At 41.2% G+C, this 24,801-nt stretch overlaps 2 protein-coding genes across 2 annotated transcripts; one reads left to right on the top strand and one right to left on the bottom strand.

Moving 5' to 3' along the window:
• The first annotated feature begins 3,218 nt into the window (after positions 1 to 3,218).
• LOC121805218 (translocase of chloroplast 90, chloroplastic-like) lies at positions 3,219 to 7,386 on the top strand. The gene is made up of 3 exons (XM_042205014.1): positions 3,219 to 3,497; positions 4,412 to 4,567; positions 4,747 to 7,386. Exons 2-3 carry the CDS (start codon positions 4,417 to 4,419, stop codon positions 6,990 to 6,992), a joined length of 2,397 nt encoding a protein of 798 aa, XP_042060948.1. The 5' UTR covers positions 3,219 to 3,497; positions 4,412 to 4,416; the 3' UTR covers positions 6,993 to 7,386.
• A 6,327-nt stretch (positions 7,387 to 13,713) lies between these two features.
• Positions 13,714 to 15,256, bottom strand: LOC121803887. The gene is made up of 2 exons (XM_042203465.1): positions 14,252 to 15,256; positions 13,714 to 14,079 (listed from the first exon to the last, which is right to left on the bottom strand). Exons 1-2 carry the CDS (start codon positions 15,254 to 15,256, stop codon positions 13,714 to 13,716), a joined length of 1,371 nt encoding a protein of 456 aa, XP_042059399.1.
• Positions 15,257 to 24,801: the final 9,545 nt, after the last annotated feature.

Below are 24,801 nucleotides of genomic sequence, written 5' to 3'. Positions count from 1 at the left end.
GCATTCCAGGCATCGTTCCCGGCATTCCGGGCATCATCCTTGGCATTTGGGGCATTCCGGCACTCGCCCCGGGCATCTGGGACATTTGGGGCATCATACTATACCACTGTGGGTACATGTTGTAGTACCTGGGCATCATCCCTGCCGCCATTTGAGGTTGGGGCATCATCCCCGATATTTGGGGCATCGCGGCGGACACCAGCATACTCCCGCCGCCGGGAAAATAAGGCGACTGTGACTCGCTCGTAGTGGGAGAATCGCTATCGTGATGCTCCATTGTTCTTCGAAAAAAAGTATTTTAGAGAGAGATACTCGTTAATACAAGTAGTGCGAATGAAATGAAGTGCAACGAGACGTATTTATAGAATTAAAAAAAAAATTTAATGCAATAATCGGGACGTCCGCGCTGACGTCTGTGAGAGTCAACGCAATGGCGGACGCCCGCACGGACGTCGCGACGGACGTTAGCGGAAGGCCGCGGAACTGCGGTGTCTGCAGCGGATGTCAGTATCCGCGTCACATGCACACAATGGCAGACGTCCCGCGCGGCGTCCGGCACGCCGGTCTGACGTCCGCCGGGAAGTCCGCCACCGCGGATGCTCTTAGAAAATAATGTAGGATGATTAGTTTTCTGTTAACAACATCTAAAATTAAGGAAATTAGCCTATGTGGGATTATTAGTCGCTCCCAGACACTCATAATTGTTGTGCCAGATCTTTTCTCATACAACATATATAAGTCTATAAGCTTTTGTTGAAATATGGATCCCACGTGATTCGAACTTTTGTAAATAAAGAGGGCAGACATAGTACAAAGCTAGATTAACGAATATAAGAAATACCTAGAGAATCGTACAATAACCAGTAAGCCAAAGTGCCCCAAAAGAAAAACCTCCAGAACATGAACTATGAACACTTTTATAATAAGAATAAGAATAAGAATAAATATAGGGATATTGACACCTAATATCATGAAACTTTCAAAAATTTGGATTTCTCCCATGAACTTTGAAATTGACAAATAATATCAAGAACATTACCCTGAGTTTGTTATTTCCCATCAGTAAAAATTTTCCGGTTATATTAATAGATTGAAGAACAAATTTGGAGGGTGTATTTCAAGAAAAACTATTCTCAAAGATTAAAAATCTTGAAACTCTCGAAGTTGTTGTCGAGAAATTACGAAAAAAATCCGTATCATGATATTATTTGCCGGAAAATTTTCATTAGTGGGAAATAACAAACTTGAGGTAAAGTTTGTGATATTATTTGCCAATTTTAAAATTCGTGGGAAAAATCCAACTTTTTTAAAGTTACATGATATTAGGTGTCAATATCCCATAAGCATAATAATTAATATGATTGAAAAAAAAAAGTTAGCAACAAAATCGACATGGTTTGCGCCATTAGCTGGAACATGTTTGCGCCATGGTTGAGTACTATACATTAAATCAAATGATGTTTCTTAAAGACAATTGACATGTTAAGTTAATATTTTTAGTTTTTCAATTTACTTCTTTTATAAACCAAAATGGAAAAGAGGATGATGCACGATTCTAGAAATATAAAGGCTTTTTGTTGAGTTATTTAGCTTATGCATTAATAGAGTTGACATAATGAATTCCACCTCAAACAGACTTAATCCTAAACCTCTAAACCAAAAATGTAATTATTTCGTGTTATTACAAATTCATATATGTCATTTCTTCTCTAAAGGATCAGCCAAAACAATCAAATATTATATGAGGACCTAAATTGATGCCTTCCATTGTTATAACTCAATCAACAATTTCATAGCAAAATTAAAAAAAATATATACAACTGATTTCCTTCTACAATGTCGATAGCATGCCCCAACAAACATCAAAGATCAGCAATTTGTCCGTACATCTCCAAAACTGGAACCAAAAATATAAACTAAAAATGCAGAGATTGTTTACCTATCAACTCCTCTTAAAATCTTGTGTCATTTATGAATGTGGGACATCTTGAGTGAGACGAGAAAGTACTAATTAAACTGAAGCCTATCAAAACTGATTTATATGAGCAAACACAATCTTTAATCTCAATCTTCACTAGACACAACAAACGCAATCAACAGCATCGCTTCTCCACCTGAACCAATTGGGCTTAAGCTTGGGCTCCTCATATTTATGCAAGCACTTTCGTACTATTCCCGGCCCAATCAAATACTATTGTCAAATCGTTTGGGGTTTAAAAACAGAATGAAATTTATGAATCTATTTAAACAATAATGAACAGTAATTGGAAGGCTATCTCCTCACTTTAGTAAATTGATTAAATATCAAAATAGTGGTGATTGCATTGAGTTGGATGGTTAATGATAAGCATAGTCTAAAATAACGAAGGAAGATCCCCTAAAAAAAGTTGGATGTTTGTACGTATAAAAATAGCATATTATAGTCAGTGGCGAAGCCATAATTTTTACAATGGGTGGCCCAAATCACGATTAATAGATATAGGGTTTGTTTGATGTAGGTGACGCCGGAAACTTGAAACAATCAATATTTTCGTTTTAAAGTATAATGGATGGAAAGAAACAAATTTTTTATGATGTTTAAATGTCCATTTGAACTCGGGGCATCCAAATAGAAGACGACACCTACAACCAACTGCGCTATTGAAATAACATGTAAAGGGTAGTTTGCATGCATAACATAAATTACCTCTGCCCCGACGTGGCTTCGCCACTGACTATAATACTTACTACTCCTTCCATTCGTGAAATGTTATCCACTTTTGTCATTCGGCTTCTCATCCGTGAAATGTTGTCCACTTTACTTTATTTTATTTGTTTTTAGTAAATGGAGTTCATTCTTCATTAACTCATTACACTCAAATTTTATTATAAAACTAATATATAAATATGGAATCTACATTCCCCGTAAATGGAGTCCATTCTTCACTAACTCATTACACTCAAATTCAATTATAAAACTAATATATAAATATGGAATCAACATCCTACTAAAACCATCATGCCTTAATATTTGTCTCTACATAATAGATTAGACATTTGATATTGTAGTTAGTTTGCTTTCCTTACTAAAATAAAATAAAATTAAAAAATAAAAGGGTTAGGTGATCAGTGATCTTCATTGGAAAGTATGGAAGTTAAAAAAAAGTCTTGAGGGCATTTACGTCATTATATATACATGAGTTAAAGTCCACGCAACATAAGATTTGGGAATTGGGTGGCTCAAAATCGCTATACTGGAATTACCAACACAACAACATCATCATCATCCTTCCCTGCGCTTATCTGATTTGCCCCCAAAATCCCTTCTTCTTTCCTTAAATCTTTCCCCCGATTACTCCTAAAATCACTAATCATTTTCTCCGCCCAGCTTGCCAATCATTTTAATTTCATCTCTCGCAAGGGATATGTTGCATTTGTGTTTCCTTCTCAAATCCGTTTGACCTCGTTGGAGCTGTGAATCTTCGTTTATTGGAGGCCTCAAGTCTCGTTTCGATAAGGTAAATTTCATGAAATTCAATCTCTTTTACACTGCTTCTCTCTGCTCTTATTATTTTTATTTTTCTTCTTAACAGATTCTTTGCTTACTAAATGATTCTGCTTCGATTTTTTTTAATATTTTGATTGCTGCTAGTATTGTTACTGTTAATCAGTTGTTTCAATATTTTGCCAAACTTGTTATTTTGAGCTACTTCTTTGCTTCTCTAACAACTATTTAGATTTCTAATAATTATGTGATTGATGAAAGGAAAATAGGAACCAGTCACTCATATTTACATTATCTAATTGAACCACTTATATGTGAAGTAGTTATTTACATTCACAGTGGGATTGGATTGCAGTCTGCCAATTCACAAGGGTTTTGTCATGCAGCTGCTGATTAGAACATAGGAAATGATTAATAGTTAGCCAATAAGCTAGAATACTAACCAGAAGCAAACATTGGACCTCACACTCAATTAACGGTTCATGAAGAACCTATTGCTTTCATTATATTTGGTTTTTCTAAAGATCCAGTAGAGGCAGAGGTTGGATATTCACACAGAGACGCTTAATAAGTATCCTTTCTCACCAAAAATTGTTGTTAAGATGTCCAGATGATATTAGCAGTGGAATGGGCAATAGATTCTTTCTTTTACAAATGGTGTTTTATGCTTCAAGTAGGCAAAAATTTGATGTTTTAACTTCCACTTGATTTGTCTCCTTCAACAAGTAAATAACAGTAACCCTTGACATTCTATGGTATTTTGAATTCAATGTTTATTCAAAATTGATTTGTTATTAGTTTACAGTAATAAGTTGGTCAAGAACTCAAGCCTTTCTGAACATTTTGTGACCCTGTCCTCCATTCATGGTTCTCTTTGCCACTTTTGACTGAAGTTTATCTAAAGAGCTCATTTGTACTCACATGCAGTCATCATGACAAGCATTAAGGATTGGGTTTTCTCTCAAGTGATATCAAAGTCAGTAGGTGCCACCAGACCACTGTCAGCATCTGAAAGTTTTTTGTCACAGGACTCGCAGAACGAATTGTCACAGGACGCTCAGGATGAAGAGCTTTCTAGTCGAGGTACCGCATGTCATTTCATTACATAATCTCCAATTTTCACGTGTATCACACATGATAAATAAAATAGTTACAGTGAATATCCTTTTTCATCTATCTTGTACTACTAGAATTTTTATAGGTTTTGTGCTAGCTAATAGAGATGTTGTCTAACAGCAGCCGCTTGCTATTTCATGCATCAGGTTTTACTCGAACCAATGCCAATTTTATTTCACGTCCAGTCTCAACTGAAACATCTCAGCCATCTGGTGATCATGAGATGGAACGGAATAACATGCTCACACAAGTGGAAAGTTCTTCTGGATCTAATCTCAGCAGTAGTGAGGCGAAGAAGAGTTTAGACCCTGTCGCCAAGGTTGAAGCTCTGAAAGTTAAATTTTTAGGTCTTGTTCGACGGCTTTGCCCATCAGTAGATAATCTTACAGTGGCAAGAGTTTTATATCGGATCCACCTGGCAACTTTGATACGTGCTGGGGAATCTGATCTAGAAAGAGCTAACCTTAAAAGTGACAGAGCTCGAATTATAGCTGCTGAGCAAGAAGAAATAGGTCAACCAAAACTGGACTTCTCTCTTAAGATTCTTGTTTTGGGTAAAACTGGTGTTGGTAAGAGTTCCACAATAAATTCCGTACTTGGTGAATCAAAGGTAGCCACGGATGCATTTCAGCCTGCAACTGATCAGGTTCGTGAGATTGTGGGAAATGTAAATGGCATGAAGATATCATTTATTGACACTCCTGGCCTGTTTCCTTCTTCAATAAATTCTGACACCAAAAATCGGAAAATCCTGCACTCTGTGAAGCGATTTATTCGTAAATCACGCCCAGATGTAATCTTGTACTTTGAACGCTTTGATTTGATTCACATGGGTGATAGTGATTTTCCATTACTGAAGCTTGTTACAGAAATTCTTGGTCCTGCAATTTGGTTCAGCACCCAAATTGTTATGACTCATTCCTGTGCAGCACTTCCTGAAGGTCAAAACGGGTTTCCTGTAAGCTATGATTCATACGTCAGTTACTGCAAACAGGTGGTGCAACACCACATTCATCGGGCAACATTGGATACGAAGCTTGAAAATCCTGTAATTTTGGTGGAGAATCATCCTCACTGTAAAGTGGATAAAACTGGGAAAAAGGTTCTTCCTAATGGACAGGCATGGATGTCCCAGTTCATGTTATTGTGTATATGCACCAAAATACTTGGTGATGTTAATGCTCTTTTGCAATTTGAAGACAGCATACAGTTGGGACCGTTGGGTAATACCCGATTGCCTTCTTTACCTCATCTTCTCTCATCTTTACTTAAACATCGTCTCAAACTAAGCCTGGATGGAGCATATTGTGAACTTGATGAACTCTCTCTCTCCAACATGGAGGATGAAGATGAGTACGATCAGTTACCTCCTATCCGTATTCTGACCCATGCTCAGTTCCAAAAGTTAGTACCTTCTCAGAAAAAGGATTATCTTGATGAGTTGGATTACAGGGAGACCCTTTACATGAAGAAACAGCTGAAAGAAGAATGCATCAGAAGAAAGCAGAAAGATGATGCTGTAGCCTCTGATGATAACCCCGATGATCAACCTGGATCTCCCGAGGCATTTGAGCTACCGGAAATGGCTATCCCACTGAGTTTTGATTCGGATTCCCCTGTGCATCGATTCCGTTGTGTTGTCACGAGGGACCAGTCGCTGGCGAGGCCGGTTCTGGATCCTCATGGATGGGACCATGATGTAGGCTTTGATGGAATCAACATTGAGATAGCTTCGGAAGTAAATAAGAATGTGATTACCTGTGTTGCAGGACAGATGAGCAAGGACAAACAAGACTTCAACGTGCAGTGTGAATCAACGGCGGCTTTCTTAGACCCTAGAGGGCCCATATATGCCATAGGCCTTGATGTCCAATCCGCCAACAAGGAATTGATATATACACTTCGAAGCAATGCAAAGTTAAAGAGTTCCAACTGCAACGTTGCTGAATGTGGCGTCTCTGTGATGTCTTTTGGGGACAAGTATTACTACGGTGCCAAGGTTGAAGACAACATCTTCACCAAAAAGATGCTGAACTTGAAGATGAACGTTGGTGGGATGACGAATGTTGGGCAAGTGGCTTATGGTGGAACGATTGAAGCCACTTTGAAGGGGAAGGACTACCCTGTGAGAGACGAGAAAGTGATTCTATCCATGTCGATTCTCTCTTCTGGAAAAGAGATGGTGCTGGGTGGGAATGTACAGTCTGACTTCAGAGTGAGCCGTGGCACAAGAATGTCAGTGAATGCCAATATGAACAGCCGAAAAATGGGCCAGGTAAGTGTGAAGGTAAATAGCTCCGAGCATATGGAAATAGCTTTGATTGCTCTTATCTCGGTGCTAAGAAGCCTGATGAAGAAAAAATCATGTAAAGAACCTCAGGAAATAGGGTAATATTTGTAGCTAACATCGATGATCGATGTTTTTGGCAAGCATCTTTGAGAACTAACTTTCGACATGCATAGGTGAAAAAGAAAGAAAAAGAAACTGCAAATGTGATGTTGAACAGGCGATGGATGATATCTGTGCAGAAGTTATTCAATTTTGTTAGCTGTGATGAGAAGATTTTGTTGGACAAAATCGTTGTACGAAATACAATAGGAAAACTTTGATGTATCCTTTTGTTTTCCTTTGTTTATGGAGTGGGCATCAGTCGCAAAATGAATAGAGGAAATTTAGGAGTTTATATAAAATAAAAATGTTTCTTTGCATGTTTATGGATTTTGAATTTCTTTCTGTGATGCTTCCGTTTGATATTTTCATAAATTCGTCTCATTCATTTGGTTTACGATAAACATAAAACAATTTAACTCTTTTCTTTTGAGACAGTTTACAAATTAATAGTGACTCTGTTAAATTTTTATATGCTTGTGTTAGTTGTTGGACATCTTCAAATCATGTCATATATTCGGGATTTAGACCTGATTTGATAATAATTCATTCATCAAATTAAAATATACTCCCTTCTTTTCATGTCTATATCGATTTAAGATATTTTTTTCTCTCTCTTTTACTCCCTCAGTCCGCGGACAAGAGTCCTGTTTTCCCATTTTGGTCTGTCTGTGAATAGAAATCCCGATTCATAATTACTACTATAAATAGTAAAGAGGTGAGCCTCATATTCCACTAACTCACCCCACTCATATATCATATAAAACTAATATATACAAGTGAAACATATATTTCACTAACTTTCTTCCACTCACTTTTCTTAACATTTCTAAAAACATGTGCCGGATAGGAATGAGACTCCTATTCGCTGACGGAGGGAGTACTTTACTATATAATTGATGGGCATTCCAATCTACTATATTATTTCAACTATTTTTTCTCATTCTCTCTTATTTTACTAATTATGCATAAAAATTCGCGTAATCTCTAAATGGTCTATCTCTATAGAGTATCATTTTTCTCGCTATATAAATGACTAAATGAGCAACTATATAAGTATGTATTCTTATTTACTCCCTTTGTCCTTGGAAAGTTATGAATATTTAGTTTGACATAAATTTTAATAGATAATTGATAAAATACGAGAAATAGAAAGAAAATGTAATTATATTATTTTTAGTGGAGAATGGAATCCATTTTATTTAAAAGAAAAAATTAATAAAATTGAAAAGTTCACATTGTTCAGGCACAAACTATAAGGGCATCATTAACGCTTGGGGTCGGGCCGCAAAAAGCGAGTCCCGGCCCGGGCGTTGCGTTGGATGAGCGGAAGTTGCGGCCTGGGCCGGTCCCGGGGCAGTTGCGGCCTGAGGACGCTCACGGGGTCCGGCCCGACCTAGGGTTAATTGCTTCGGGACGGGCCGCAAACCCCCAAAAAAATTATTTTTCTTTTTTTTATATATTTTTTTGCCTATTTTTACCCATTTCTTCAACATTCTTCCACCATTTTCTCCATTTCTATCCTCTAAATTATTTCAATATTTTTTCTAGGAATTGTAATTTTTATTTTCTAGGGCTTAATAAAAAAAAAATTCTAGGATTTGTAATTTTTTTTCTAGGATTTGTAATTTTCTTTTTTCGACTGAACAATGTATTTTCCCGGCTTGAATTGTTCAACGTATTGCATTAACGAGTAAAATATGTTGAAGTTGTGAATAGTGTCATTTATTAGTTGTGCCCGGATTGGGGCCTGCAGGGTTAGAGCAGTTGTGACCTGAGACTCAAATTTAGAGAAATAATGACCTGAAGGGGACTTTGAGCCTGATTCGGAGCCAGGGTTAATGATGCTCTAAATTATTACTAAAAAGTGGGCCGACAAGTGGGCCATTAAAGAAAAAAATCGAAAAAAAAGTTTTTTTTTATTTGGGTCAATAATTGGTCGTCCACTACGACACTTAAACTACAGTACACTACAGTACACAAAATTATTACTCGTACGTTGATTTGACAGCTCTTCTGGAAGAGCGAATTAAAGTGCGTACAACAATGAGTTCATTGCCATCTTCTCATCTGTAGCTCAATTAATAGTTGACAACTTGACTTATGGCATCAAGGGCCGCCTATTGCGCGCCCATACATTTTATTTTATTTAAATATTTAAATAATAAAAATTAAAAAAAAACTTCATTTCATATATAAAAATTAATAAATTACAATACGAATTAAAAAAAATATGCAAACTCAACGACGGCGGTTACGGACCACACTTCTTCAATCATGTCGTTCATGAGTTGCGCATGATCTTGTTGGTTGCGCATTGAGGCCTGTCTAGCTAGAACCTCGTCGAAGCCCGACGGCAATCCTCTAGCGGGGGGCTCGGTCGCCGTGCTGGACGAGCTAGATGCACAGTCATCATCGTTCCAATCGGTGATGCTCCCACCTTCATGCTCGACTATCATGCTGTGCATGATAATGAACGTATACATGACGTCGGCGATGATTTCCTTGAACCAAAGACGAGTCGGCTCTCTCACAACAGCCCACCGTGATCGGAGCACACCAAATGCCCGCTCGACATCCTTCCGGGCCGACTCCTGCTTTTGCGCAAATAAAACCCTCCTCACCCATTGGGCAGCTGATCGTCTTCAGAAAAACAGACCACCGTGGGTATATGCCATCGGCCAAGTAGTACCCCATGTTGTATCGGCCCCTGTTGACAGTGAACTCGATGGCCGAGCCGTTGCCGTTGCATTGCTCGGCGAAGAGGGTGGAGGAGTTGAGGACGTTGATGTCGTTGAGCGAAATGAGAGAGGCGAGATGTTCGCATGAACAAGTGAATGAGAAACGAGGTTTAAATAGAAAAAAAAATAAAAAACGCGTGGCATCGTCCGCTGATCCCGCAATGGGGCGCCCAATGGCGCGGACGATGCATCGGGCATGGGCAAAGGGTGCGGACGATGGCGGGCACCCACAATGGGGCGGACGATGGCACGCATCGGGCGTCCCATTGTGGATGCCCTTAGGCATAGACATAGTTAAGGCATTTCTTAGAGCATCCGCAACGCATCTCGCTCCCGTCTCGGTCTCGTCTCGGAGAGAAGAGACGACAGTGAGACGCCAATGCAGCTCCTCCGTCGTCATGCAGACGCAATAAATCATTTTTTTATTTTTTTTCTATTCATTCAATTTCATTTTTTATTTTTATTTTTATTTCCAACAAATTCAATTAATAAAAACACATTTCATTAAATAAAATAAAATTACAACTTAAAATTCTAAAAAATAAAAAAAAACATATAATTAAAATCCTAAAAAAAATTCGCTCACTTTCTCTAAATTCAAAATCTCAATACTCAAAGAAGCAAAAGAAAGAGTTGTCTAATGACGATCATGTGCGTCTAACCGTTGCCAAAATTTGCCCAAATGTGCTCCATTAGATATTTATAGAAGTGATTGGGGGCTTAAAAAATATTAAAAAATTAAAAATTTGAAAAAAACGGGTATAAACAGCTAGTATATTTTTTGCAATTTTTTTTTATTTTTGAATTTTTCCTGAATTTTTTTGAAAAAAACAAGCAAAAAAACTGGAAGGCCTCGAGAGGGGCGCGAATTCGGACAAAGTTATATTGAAGATAACCGAACCGATTGGATCAGTTAGCAAATGTCGTTGCCACTTGATCGATGCAAACTCCCTCTCACTCGTTTCCTACCAACATAATTTGTAAACTCCCAATTTTGCACTACTTTAACAGTAAAGCGGCAAGTTCGGGGTCGATCCCACAGAGAAGTTAGTGTATCAAGTGTGTGAATAGTGAACAGGGGTTGGCTGCTGCCACGCTTTAACTTGGGAGTTTTTAACTACTGATTTTACTCTAGGTAGAATTAAACTTGCTAACTTGATCAAGGTAACTTTAACTACTGGGTCAAGTGCATCGTAACGAAACTGAAACTAAAGCAGTAAATGCGAGGATGAAAATGAAAACAACTTTGATTAAACTAGAACAGTACAGCGTGAAATTTAAACTAAGCTAGCACTTCGGAAAATAAGAAAGCAAATAAGCCGAGAAGATACTCGGCGGAAAACTTAAGAATACGCCGACAGATAACAAGTATTCTGCAGCGCTTCTTCAATCGCCCTCTCTAACTAATCAACACTTTATCTAAGCTAAGCTAAGCTATCTAGAAAACTGGACTAAGCTAGAGAACTGAACTAAGCTAAACTAAGACGGAAATTAAAGGATCGGATCTACTTTCATGTGGTGGCACATACTCTATTTATAGGCTCGGCACGACCCCCAGCTGGATAATGATCTTGGCAGGGAATATTCGCTCATAGTGAGAGTGAGCGACTCATTGATTGCTACGTGCTCTTCTTCTAGAATGACGACGTTTTTCAGCAACAGAATCGTGACTCAGCTCCGTCCTTGCGTCTCATATTTCAGCACATGTCCTCATCTAGAACGTTGTCCTTGATAACAGAATGCTGCGCACCATCCAGCTCATAGCCTCGCGTGTCCTTCTTCTGACATCCAGTGGTCCCCTCCTTAACTGCTTGATTACTCACCTTGATCAACTTCCCCTGAAATCTAGCCTTTTCGCCTATTGTACTAGCTTGATCAGTTTGGCCTTGTTGCCTTGGTCAAGCGGCATTCCTGCACATTTAACACTTGCTCTGCGCGATAAACTGATCAAGTAGAGTACATTTTACCCTTAAACCAATGCATTAAATGAGTATTACTGCTCACACTTAAAACATACTTGTCCTCAAGTATAAAGAAAAAGAAAAGAAAAAGATAAGGCAAATTTCAGGCATGGTTTACTCATTTCAAGAAAGTAAAAGAAAACGAGAAAAGAAAACAAGACTCGAAACAAAAACACATATTCACAAGTATGCATTAGACCGAATAAATTTCCAACAATCATACCCGAGGTCGAGGTCAATCCATTTGCCAGCAGCTTATGTTTCTTCTCTTTTGCGTTTGCTTGATCAAGGTGTCAGTTCGTCAAGATTGCTCAATTTAAAAACCACTGTTGGATTCACTCAGTCACTCATTTCTCACCAGAGATGTTAGGACTGTTCTCTCGGTATTGCCACAAATTTAATACCTCGAATCGGACTGCACAAGATAGTTCCTTAAGGTCTTTGTTTCGGGTGTAATGGGGCTAAAGGGTAGTAGTGTATTGAGGTAGGGTCCTAGGGGTTCTAAGTTTAAAAATTAAAATTTTAAACCGTAAAAAGAAAATCACATGAGTCCAAAGACCAAAGATTTGACTAAACTCGCTGGATCAGAGTGGGATATTTATTTTCCTACTGGATACTTGGTCAAAATTCGACCTTCAGCCTTTTAAATTTTTGGCTTATTTCCCAACTTTCGATTTCTTGGGTCAGGTTACAACTTTTTCCTACCCACTTTTTCTTGAACTTTTCTCAACATTTTTTTTTGAACTTGATCAACCTGATTGCTCAACTTGATTAACCCGACTACCCTTTTATTTTGACTCTTCTATTACTATCCCCTTTTGTTTCCCTTGAAAAACTTCATTTCTTTGACCTTTTTCCTCACGTGATATAAAACGTAAGTTTTGGTTTTAAGGCTTCAAGAAACGGGTAGAAGTGTATATGGGCTCAAAGTGGCTAACTAAGGGGGTGCCCTTCTTGACGAGGGGGATTTGTGGAGCGAAAGAAGAAAAGGCTCAAAGGGTTAAGTTCTAATGCCTTTAGTCCTTACTACTTGTGCAATTTTCATCTAAATATTAAATGTAGCCTCTCGTAAAAATTTCTTTGTAAAAACAGTAGAAAGTGTTCTACTTTTGGCTTATAACTCACATATAGAGAGGATTCACAGTTGGTTAAAAATTGAGCATTTCCATCGTACTTGCGTCGTTCAAACTGATCAAGTTTTTGCAATCAAATTTCTACATATAAGCACACTGAATCCTTTTTCTTACTCTTTCGCAAAGTAATCAAGTCTTCCACTTATCCAATTTCATGCATACTGCCTATTTTTTTTGTTTTTACTAGGTAAAATTTTGTATTTTTGAAACAAAATTTTTACATGCATGACTTATATGTAACTAACCCTCCCCCCTTCCCACTGCATATGAACCCGTCCTCGAGGGACTGGATGCAGTGAAAAAAGGGTTAGGTACAGGCAACGGCACAACAATAAACAAGGAAAACTTCTCACACTTAGACCAGACACTAGGTCAAGTGTGAGACAGTGTCAACAATCAAACATTCCAAAAGATAAAACAATAACCAAAACACACATATGGACAGGCAAACAACAAAATTCGCAAAAACAGGCATGCATACTTCTCACACTTAGACCCAACACAGGTCTAAGTGTGATGTGGAGCAGAATATCAGTTATACATACCATAAACAAATTAAAACTAAAAAAAAGTTTTGAGATTAAAAAGAGCTGAGATCAGGGGGGTTGTACTTATCGAGTGAGCAATCCAGTAGCCCAGGTGCACCCTTCTTTGCTCCTTCATGCTCTACATAAAGTAGAGCTCGGGCAGAGTAATGATCGCCAATGTATTGGCTTGGCCAAGGAGATTGCAGGCTAGGTAGACTTGGGCAAGGCGGAGGGCCGGATCAGCAATTTGGCCCCTCTGGACTCAGAAGCTTTAAACTCGGGGGCACGTCCGTTGCACAAGGCCTGCCAGACCACCTGCTGATCAAAATTCGGCCTCCTCTGAGGAAGGCTAATGTCCCGCCCTAACCATTCTCCACTAGCGACCTGGCCTCTGTATAGAGTCTCATCCTTACAGAAAACACATTCGGGCTCATCTCCTGCTGACGCCCGAACACCCGGAAGGAGACGCTCATGGCCTCCAAGTTTGTACTCCCGGTAAACCGGAAGGACGTGAAAAATTCCTTAGCCAGGTTCTTTGGCACGAAGGTCTCCTCAATCTCCAGCAGCCAGTCAAAACCAATTCCAGTAATGTACTGGGTAAACTTCTCCTCAACCCGGATAGTCGCCAGGGCTGGCTGGTGGAGTTTCTTGCCGGCCTTCAGCCGCTTTGTGGGCGTCTCCCTCTGGTGGATCTCCTCATTCCACTTGGGGTTGTCAAATATCAGCATCTAATTGAGGAGATCCGTGGTCAATACCACAATTTGTTTGGAATAGTCGGCGTGTAGGCCTTCCTTGTTGCCTGCGGGAGGTTCGGGCACATCGGAGCTCCCTCCCCTCTGTATCGTCGCCGCCCTTATCTCCTTCTTGTGGAAAGGCAGATTGGTATGCATCAGAAATCACAATGCCCCGGGTTGCGAGACGCATCCTCTTCAGAGAAGGAAGAACAGTCTCCTTCCCTTTTCTTTTCTTCTCGGCTTCCTGGCGGCTGTCCTCAACAACCCCTCTCTCTTCCACGGCCTCTCCGGCCCCTTGGTTTATCGCCCCAACGACTCCTTGGGTCTCTGGCTCATCCGACTCATTCAACAGTCGCCGTGCTACGCGGAGTCTTTCCACCCGTTCCTCCTCTGCCCTCTGCATGCTGGCCATCCTGGCCTTCACCTCTTCCACCATTCGATTGATTTCCATTCCATGCGACCTGCGGCGCAGCTGCTCCTCCTCCCTATCCGGGACCGATTCATCCTCTGCATGAGGAAAGAAGTTCCAGTCTGCCTCCCCTTGTTGTAATATTTCGCTGGGGGGCAGAAAGTCCTCCCCAGAATCGTCGTCAATGTTCACAACCTCGATCGGTTGTGCCGGCCCTCGGAGAGTAGGGGAGTTGGACCCTCCAACACTTGGTGGTGTACAAGCGTTGAGAGCAGTCGTTCCCTCTGCATGTGGTGGTGGCACGGATTCCGCTGTGGTGGAGGGAGTGGCGGCCGGCTGCGCCCCTTCTTCCTCAGAATCGTCCCCACTGTACTGTACTAGGGGAATGACGGGTGTAGGTTCAGTGGTGTGAAGGGGAGCTTGTGTTTGGGAGATAGATGGAGGGTTTCGGGGAGGATTTTGGGATGTGGAGGGTGCGGCCTTGTCCTTTGACAGAGTTATTACAAGTCGGGCCTTAAGGGTGGCGTAAACGGTGGAAATATCTGTATCGGAGGGCATGCTCCAAAGGATTCTTGTCAAGCTCCGTTGGGCTTCTTTGTCCACCTCGGGTAGTGGAGCGGCGTCGCTTGTTTGGAGTGGAGCGGTGGTAGGTGTAGGTGGGCTAGGGTTTTCTATTTGGGCTTGGGAGGAGGCTTCTTGGCTATCACTGTCGGCACGGGCACTGGAAGATGAGGATGAAGTTGGGATTTGTTCGATCAACATTTTTACTGATAATGTGGGTAGGTCTTGGTAGAGAAGACGATGTTTTGGAGAGAGAGTTTTGAACTTTGGGAGAATTCTTGACGAGAGCAAAATGAATGTACTGTAGGTGGCTTGGGTGAAAGTGGCATACGGATCTGAAATCTTCCTTTTATAATGATATCGCGACTTCTGGGATTCTTGACTGTTGAGATCCCTGTGCCTCTTCACGTACAGGCGCGCCTTTTCAGAGTGCCAGCTGGCTTACCTTCCTCGATACGCTTCGTCCCTCTCTCCAGGGTGTCCTTTCATGTGGCAGTTGGCGCCGTCTGACACCCTTCCAATGACTGCACACGTCCTTTCATCACCTGCCCTGATCAACTCAATCACTGTACTACCCATTAAATTCAAATTGCACTGATCAAGTAGACAAGTAATTTTGGATGAAAACCCAAATAGTTCCACTTGATCAGTTTCCTTCCTTCCGTCTAACTTTTAATTAACTAAGAAAATAAAACTATCACACGAAAAACTATTTACACTAACTACTAAGGACTTAATCGGGTTCTTTAAGGATGTCACTTGATCAGTTTAATTGATTAAGAATTTGTTGCTTTGATCAAGCAGATTACCTATGAGTACCTGATCACTCCTTTACCTACTCATTGGAGAGAGTTAGGCATGAGTAGTGGAATGTCGTCCACCACAAATGCCTCCATTCCTTCTCTGTACGGCTTCACCCTGTGACCATTCACCATGAAGGAAGGCGAATCTGGATCACATCCCTGGAGTTCGATTGCTCCATTCGTTCGGATGGCGATAATGGTATAAGGGCCTATCCACCTTGACCTGAGCTTCCCTAGCATCAATTTCAGTCTGGACTGGAACAGCAGTACCCTCTGGCCCACCTTGAGTTCCTTCTTGTGAAGGTTCTTATCATGCCACATTTTAGTCTTTTCCTTGTACCACATGGCAGAGTCATAGGCATCCAAGCGGAGCTTTTCAAGTTCTTGTAGCTGCATTCTCCTATCTGCAGCTCCAGCCTCAGTATTCATATTCATTTTCTTGACTGCCCAATAAGCTTGATGTTTCACTCCCACCGCCAGATGGCACATCTTTCCAAATACCAGCCGGTATGGGGACATTCCGATAGGCGTTTTAAAGGAGATCCTGTAGTCCCAAAGCGCGTCCTCCTGACGACGGCTCCAATCTTTCCTTGTGGGATTGACCGTTTTCTCTAGAATTGCCTTGATTTCTCTGTTTGGCACTTCGGCTTGCCCATTTGACTGTGGGTGGTAGGGTGTAGACAAGCGGTAGTGAACTCCGTACTTTCGCATCAAGGCTTCGATGGTTCTGTTGACGAAGTGAGTTCCTTGGTCTGAGATAATAGCCCGTGGCACCCCATATCGGGTAAAGATGTTCGATTTTAAGAACTTCGTCACTTCTCTGGACTCGCTTGTTCTCGTTGCCTTTGCTTCTATCCATTTGGACACGTAGCCCACTGCTACCAATATGTAGAGATTGCCTTCAGATGCGGGAAAGGGTCCCATGAAATCCATTCCCCATACATCAAATATTTCACAAACAATAATAGGGATCTGAGGCATCTCATCTCTCGTAGATATCCCTCTAGTAAGTTGGCATCTCGGGCACCTCTTGCAGAATCCATAAGCATCTCTATGGATGGAAGGCCAATAGAATCCGCTGTCCAGTACTTTCCTAGCTGTTTTCTTTGGTCCAAAGTGACCACCACAAGCTAGTGCGTGTCAGTGGACTATCACATCTTCCTGTTCCCAGTCTGGTATACAGCGCCGGATCACTTGATCCGCCCCCATCTTCCATAGATAAGGATCATCCCAATAGAAGTATCGGGAGTCGCTTTTCAGTTTCAGCTTTTGTGCTCTTGTAATCTCATCGCTCCCAGGCAGCTCGCCTGTTACCAAGTAGTTGGCAATGTCACCAAACCATGGCTCTTTCCGCGTGTGTTGTCCCCTACTTCCTTGCTCGGCTTGATCAACCTCTTCCTCTTGGTTGACCCACTGATGTTTAGATGTTGACTTGACCAGATATAGGTGTTCCTTAGGGAAGGCGTCTGGAACGGCTTCACCGTTATCGTCTTGTAAAATTCGGCTTAGGTGATCCGCCACTCTGTTCTCACATCCTTTTTTATCTACTGCTTCCCAATCGAACTCCTGTAGGAGGAGTACCCATCTGATCAATTGTGGATTTGATTCCTTCTTCGCCAAGAGGTATTTGAAACCACCGATAGCATCTCCTTTTCGGTAACGTAGTAATTCTTATGTGCCTGATTCAGAGTTTTGGAGGAGTAGAAGATGACGTAACTCTTTCCTTCGATCTTCTGACCTAACACTACCCCCACAGCATAGTCACTGGCATCACACATCACCTCAAAGGGGTGATTCCAGTTAGGGGCACGTATTATCGGAGAGCTTATCAATCGGTTCTTCAGAAATTGGAATGCGGCCTTGCAGGCATCTGAGAATTCAAACTCCACATCGTTCTGGAGAAGTTTCGTCAGAGGCTGGGCTATCTTTGCGAAATCTTTGATGAATCTTCTATAGAACCCAGTGTGCCCCAAAAAGGCTCTGATCTCCTTCTGGTTGGTAGGATATGGGAGTTTTGCAATGACTGCTACCTTTGCTGGGTCGACCTCGATTCCCCTGCTTGACACTACATGGCCAAGGACTATTCCTTCAGTTACCATAAAATGGCATTTTTTTAAATTTAGAACCAAGTTCTTCTGGCGGCATCTTTCCAGCACCCTGTTCAGGCTATGCAGCCCTTGATCAAAATTGTCCCCATAGACAGTGAAGTCGTCCATGAAGATCTCAATGCAATCTTCCAACAGGTCCGAGAAAATGCTCATCATGCATCTCTGGAAAGTGCCTGGGGCGTTACAGGGGGCAAATGGAATCCTTTTGTAAGCATATGTGCCGAAAGGGGCAAGTGAATGTTGTTTTCTCCTGGTCGTCTGGATTCACAGCGATCTGGAAATAGCCACTATAACCATCCAGGAAGCTGAAGTACTGCTTCCCTGCCAACTTCTCCAACATTTGATCAATGAACGGCAGAGGGAAGTGATCCTTCTTCGTGGCATGGTTCAGCTTTCTGTAATCTATGCACATTCTCTACCTAGTAACTGGCCTTGTCGGGATCAATTCGTTCTTTTCATTTTTCATGACATGGATTCCTCCTTTCTTCGGCACCATGTGCACTGGACTGACCCAGTTACTGTCCAGGATGGAGTAGATAATTCCAATCGAGACTAACTTAACAATTTCCTTCAGCACCTCTTCCCTCATGTTAGGGTTGAGTTTTCGTTGTTGGTCGCGATGTGGCTTGGCTCCTTCTTCCAATCGGATGTGGTGCATACACAAGTCTGGGCTGATGCCCACCAAATCCGTCAATTTCCATCCAATCGCCATCTGATTTCTTTTCAATACTTCCAGCAATCTATCTTCCTGCCCCTGGGTCAACTGGCTATTGATAATAACGGGCATTGTTTCTTCCTCCCCCAGGTAGGCTTACTTAAGATGTGCTGGAAAGGGCTTCAACTCCTTCGCGGGCATTGGCTCTTCAGTGGGCAGAGGGTTTTCTGCCGCTTCTTTTTCCAGTGACTTGCCTTGATCAAGCTGCTTCGCTAGGCTAGATACTTGAGCTGTCCCACTTGACCCAGCTGGCCTCGGACGCTCGCAAAAATCCGTTATTGCCTTTGTGATGGCTTGGTCGTCCATCTCTCCGACCTTCATGGTCTCAAACCATTCTTCTACTTCTTTTTCGACCTCTTTATCTGCATCGGAATCAGTGAATTCCCTCTTTAAGAATTCCTCCTCCAGAAATTCCTGCACCAATGGTTCAGTTGCATCCACAGAGTACACGTTCTCACCGTAGGCTGGCTTCTTCATGGCTTCATCAATATTGAACGTGTACTGCTCTCCCTCGAAATCCAGGCTTATAGTCCCATTTCGGACGTCTATTATAGTGCTGGCTGTGGACAGGAATGGTCGTCCCAGTAGGACTCCACTCGATTCCTTTGCTGCGGGCTTCGTCATCTTGATTACAAAAAAATCAGCTGGGTACAGAAAGTTATTAACCTTTACAATAACGTCCTCCAGAATTCCTTCTAGGTGAATACACGATCTGTCGGCCAACTATATCATTATATCAGTGTTGACGAGTTTGGCTGCTCCTAGTTTCCGATAGATGGAGTATGGCAGGACGTTGATAGATGCCCCCAAATGGCACATGGCGTGCTCCACTTGGATATCTCCGATAGAAATAGGGAGCGTGAACATTCCAGGGTCAGCTTTCTTGGAGGGGAGGTCGCTTCTCTGGATCACGGCAGAGACGTTCTCATCTGTAATTAGTCTCCCTTCCACGTTGACATTCCCCGCCAAGTAGTCTTTGATGAATTTACTAATTGGGGGCATTTTTAACGCCTTCAAGAGCGGCACCTTCATCTCCCTGTCCTTGAACATGCTTGCCACATCGATTGTGGCGTTTTTCTTCCTTGTTACCATTCCGCGATACGGATATGGCTTGACCTTTTCAGTTTCCTTTTTCTGACTTTCTTCCGAAGCTTCACCTCCCATCTTTTCCTTGCCTTTTTCTTTCGCCTGATCCACTTTGCTGGATCCTCCCTCTTCTTCACGGTTGGGTCCAGAATCAATTGCTGGAGACATTGCAGGATAATTGGGGCCTTGGTAAACTTTTCCTGACCTCAGGGACACTTCGCTGATGTGTTCATGACCAGGCGTCTGTACAGTAGCTAGGATTTTTTCTTCATTCCCCCTTAGCTCACCCAGCGACATCGCAACTTGAGAAAGCTGTTTTGTTTATCTCTCCAACGCTGTCTGCTGCTCTTTCTGAGCCTCGTGGATTTCCCGCATCGCATCATTAGGATGATATGGTACTATCATATTGCATTGGTTACCGCTGGGGTGGCGGTTATATCTTTGATACGGCGGCCCCCCTCCGTGGTTGGGTTGCGGGTAGTCAGATTGCCCGTGGTGTTCCTGTTGGTATGGCGGCTGGTTGTAGAGTTGATTTCCCGGATATTGGTTTCCTCATTGATGTGGCAGGACATAACCAACCATCTGGAAGTTTAACTGAGAGCCTTGCTGTCTGTATCCCCAATTTCCTTCCTGTTGTCGGCTTGACCAGTTAGACTGTCATCCACTTAACCAGTTCCCTTGAGGTCCACTTGACCACCCTGCATGTCCTCCCTGCATTCTGTTCCCTCCAGTGTTTGGCCTATCCTGGATTCGAGCCTCCAATTTTTCATCGTTGCTCGTCTCTGCTGCGTGCACAGCTCCCCTCCTATACTGCCCTCGAGATGTCTCATACGATCGCTTGGCCTCGATCATCCTCTCCAGTATATTCTTGGCTTGGCTAAATACGGATTTCGAGAAATCCCCTTGAGCTGCGAGGTTGAGGTCGTTCTTGTTGTCTACTGTGAGTCCGCCATAAAATATCGAGTTGATCTCTCGCTCCCCAGCTTGTGGTTAGGGCATGCTTGAAGCAGCCCTTGGAATCTGTCCCAGTACTAGCCGAGGGGCTCATCGTACTCCTGTCTGGCTTCTGTAATCTCCCTTTTCAGGGCACTCGTCTTCGATGCTGGAAAGAAACGATCGAGAAATATCATGCGGAACTCGGCCCATGTCCTGATGGATCCTTCTGGCAGCCTTGACAGCCAGACACCCGCTTCGCCCTTCAAAACGAAGGGAATAGCTTTGATCCTGTAATCTTCGGATGTGGATCCAGCCGGCACGGGCTGAATATCACAGTATCGACAGAACTCCTCCAGAAAAGCGTACGGACACTCCTTCGAAAGACCGTAGAAGTGGAACAAAACGGCCAGCACTCCTGACTTAATCGCGATGGTCCGCATCCCAGGAGTAGCGGCAATGGCATGTGTGGGCTCCCTGTCGCCATGAGCGTGTAGAGAACCGATTCCCGAGTCGTTATCGGCGAGGGCCATCTCTGCTTCTGTTCGTTCTGGTGGTGGTGGTTGTGTGTTCTGTTCAGCGGCTGCTGTTGGTTCTAATGCTGCTCTGTAACGAGTGGTGACAACGCCGGCTTCCTAGACTCTCCAATGAGCGTTAGCGCCTCTGTATATAAGAGGGTGATTCCAGTGGCCGCCGCGGTGGTACCTTCTCATCAACAGCAGGAAAAACAAATGAGAAAAGAGAGAAATAAAATTATATACTCCTACGCACTACGCACAAACATAAAATAACACCATGCTTCCTCGGCAACGGCGCCATTTTGGAAGGCCTCGAGAGGGGCGCGAATTCAAACCAAGTTATATTGAAGATAACCGAACCGATTGGACCAGTTAGCAAATGTCGTTGCCACTTGATTGATGCAAACTCCCTCTCACTCGTTTCCTACCAACGTAATTTGTAAACTCCCAATTTTGCACTACTTTAACAGTAAAGCGGCAAGTTCGGGGTCGATCCCACGGAGAAGTTGGTGTATTAAGTGTGTGAATAGTGAACAGGGGTTGGCTGCTGCCACGCTTTAACTTGGGAGTTTTTAACTACTGATTTTACTCTAGGCAGAATTGAACTTGCTAACTTGATCAAGGTAACTTTAACTACTGGGTCAAGTGCATCGTAACGAAACTGAAACTAAAGCAGTAAATGCGAGGATGAAAATGAAAACAACTTTGATTAAACTAGAACAGTACAACGTGAAACTTAAACTAAGCTAGCACTTCGGAAAATAAGAAAGCAAATAAACCGAGAAGATCCTCGGCGGGAAACTTAAGAATACGCCGACAGATAACAAGTATTCTGCAGCGCTTCTTCAATCGCCCTCTCTAACTAAGCAACACTTTATCTAAGCTAAGCTAAGCTATCTAGAAAACTGGACTAAGCTAGAGAACTGAACTAAGTTAAACTAAGACGGAAAGTAAAGGATCGGATCTACTTTCATGTGGTGGCACATCCTCTATTTATAGGTCCGGCACGACCCCCAGCTAGATAACGATCTTGGCAGAGAATATTCGCTCATGGTGAGAGTGAGCGACTCATTGATTGCTACGTGCTCTTCTTCTAGAATGACGACGCTTTTCAGCAACAGAATCGTGACTTAACTCCGTCCTTGCGTCTCATATTTCAGCACGTGTCCCCTTCTAGAACGTTGTCCTTGATAACAGAATGCTGCGCACCATCTAGCTCATAGCCTCGCGTGTCCTTCTTCTGACATCCAGTGGTCCTCTCCTTAACTGCTTGATTACTCCCCTTGATCAACTTCTCCCGAAATCTGGCCTTTTTCGCCTATTGTACTCACTTGATCAGTTTGGCCTTGTTGCCTTGGTCAAGCGGCATTCCTGCACATTTAACACTTGCTTTGCGCGATAAACTGATCAAGTAGAGTACATTTTACTCTTAAACTGATGCATGCAATGAGCCTTATCAAAAATATTTAAAACGGATATAAACGACGTCCACTCGCGGGCTGGCGAGTGGGCATCACGGACGAACTAGAACTCGCCACGTGGCCAACAGGCGTGGCGAGCTGGCGCATCACTGTCTCGATGGGGTCTCGTCTCTTCGAGACGAGATAGAGCCCGCATCGAGACGTGATGCGGGTGCTCTAATCATCTCTTTTTCTTACTACTAAAACGACAAATCTCGGTGCTATTTGTTAGGATTTTCCTTACAGAAGTCATCGCATACTGCAAATTTTCTCTTTTATTATATGTATAGCTTTCATAGAAGAGTTCATGTTTTGGATGCTCCTCTGCTGGGTATGAATATTTGGCTGCTACATAATAGACATGAGCGGAATCAAGTGAGGAGGGGGAGGGGCTTAAGCCCTCATTGATATTATTTTTTAAACCTTTTTCTATTAATTTTTTAAAAAAATTATTAAGATTTTGTGTAAATTATTATGTAAAAGCCCCTATAAATGATCTAATTTATTCAAAAGTATACTTTAGAGTAAAATTTAGAAATTCCAGTCCCTATTAGTAAATATTTCTGCATCCGTTATTGATTAATTGTTTCTTACTTGCAATAGATTCTTTAATTTTTTTAGTTGTGCCCAGCTTTTTTTACACCAAAAAGAAAAGGTTTAAAACGTGCCAAGTAATAAATAATGCTTGCAAAAGTTGGGGTAGTCATATAAGAGTAAGAAATAATTTTTTTTATTCAAGTAAGATCAAGAGGTAAATATAATATCATGAACCATAAATCCCAAATCCCAAATCCACAAAAGTTGTTAGAAATAAAGTTTAGACATCAGTGGCGTATGGAAGTGGGAACAAGGGGTCCAACTGTACCCCAAATGCATGATATTAATACTACATTTATTGGAAATTTACATCAAAGCTTGGTGCTCTAGTGGTCTGTCGCTCATAATGCCTCTCCACTGCTCCGAGTTCAATTCTCGGCTGGAGCAAAACTTTCAACTTTTATTCTCCTTCTCTTTTCCTTTTCTTTTTGATTTATGAAAACTACTACCTTTTTATTTCTATACTCAACATTTTCATTTTTGTTATGCATTCTCCTTTTCATTGTTTTAATTATGTTTATATTTGAATACATTTTTATTTCTGTACTAACATTTTCATTTTTGTTAAAGTACGTAGTAATTAGTTTTTTTAGTTAGTTAATTATTTGCACTCCTACTAACATTTTCGTTATTGTAATGTAGTACTCCAATAATTAATTTTTAGTTAGGTAAAAATTTGTATTCCTATTTTATTTTATAGATATTAGGATTGTTTACTTTACTTTAATTATTTTGATTTTCCCTATTATGTTTGTTATTTCATTTATTTTAATTGCTTTATTTATTATATTGATACTCTTTTTTTTTTATCATTTTAAGTAACTTAACTCGTACTTCAAATAAAAAAATTCTAAGTTTTTTTATTGCTTTTATTTTTTAATATGAAATTCTTATTTTTTAATGTAAATAAAAGTTGGTGAAAAATAATAGTGGAATGTGAGTCTCATTTTTATATATTAATATTATAATAAAGTATGAGTGAAATAAAATTAGTAGAATGTGGGGCCTATTGCCATTTATGGAATATTTTAATCGAAACTCCTAATGTGGGACATACTAAAATGGTGAACCGAGACTCCTAAAATGGGATGGATGGAGTATTATTTTTAGTACAACTCGCACTTCATATAAAAAAATTCTTACTATTTAAATTATTTTTATAATAAATATTATTTTATTTATAATAATTATTCTTCATATAATTCATACCCCAAATCAAAAACTCTGGATACGCCACTGTTAGACATGACCCTAGAGCTAAAATACGCCAAATTATTAATGACGTGACACATCATGTAAGTATAAAAATTATAAATAAAAATGTTGTGAGATATTCTAATAAACAAAATGTACGTACGTATTTATTGTTAGAATTAGAATTGAAAACTCAAACTGAACATGTGATCCGTGATAGCGTGGTAGCTATAGTGGGTGGAAATGTTTAATGGGCCACCGTCAATATAATTAAAAAATTAAATTTTCATAAAAGTTTTAATAAAAATACTCAGTACATAACTAAAATACAA

This window comes from Salvia splendens, chromosome 5, assembly GCF_004379255.2.
Source record: "Salvia splendens isolate huo1 chromosome 5, SspV2, whole genome shotgun sequence".
NCBI lineage: Eukaryota > Viridiplantae > Streptophyta > Magnoliopsida > Lamiales > Lamiaceae > Salvia > Salvia splendens.
The sequence above is the reverse complement of the archived record's forward strand: the minus strand, read 5'-3'. Positions and strand labels throughout refer to the sequence as shown.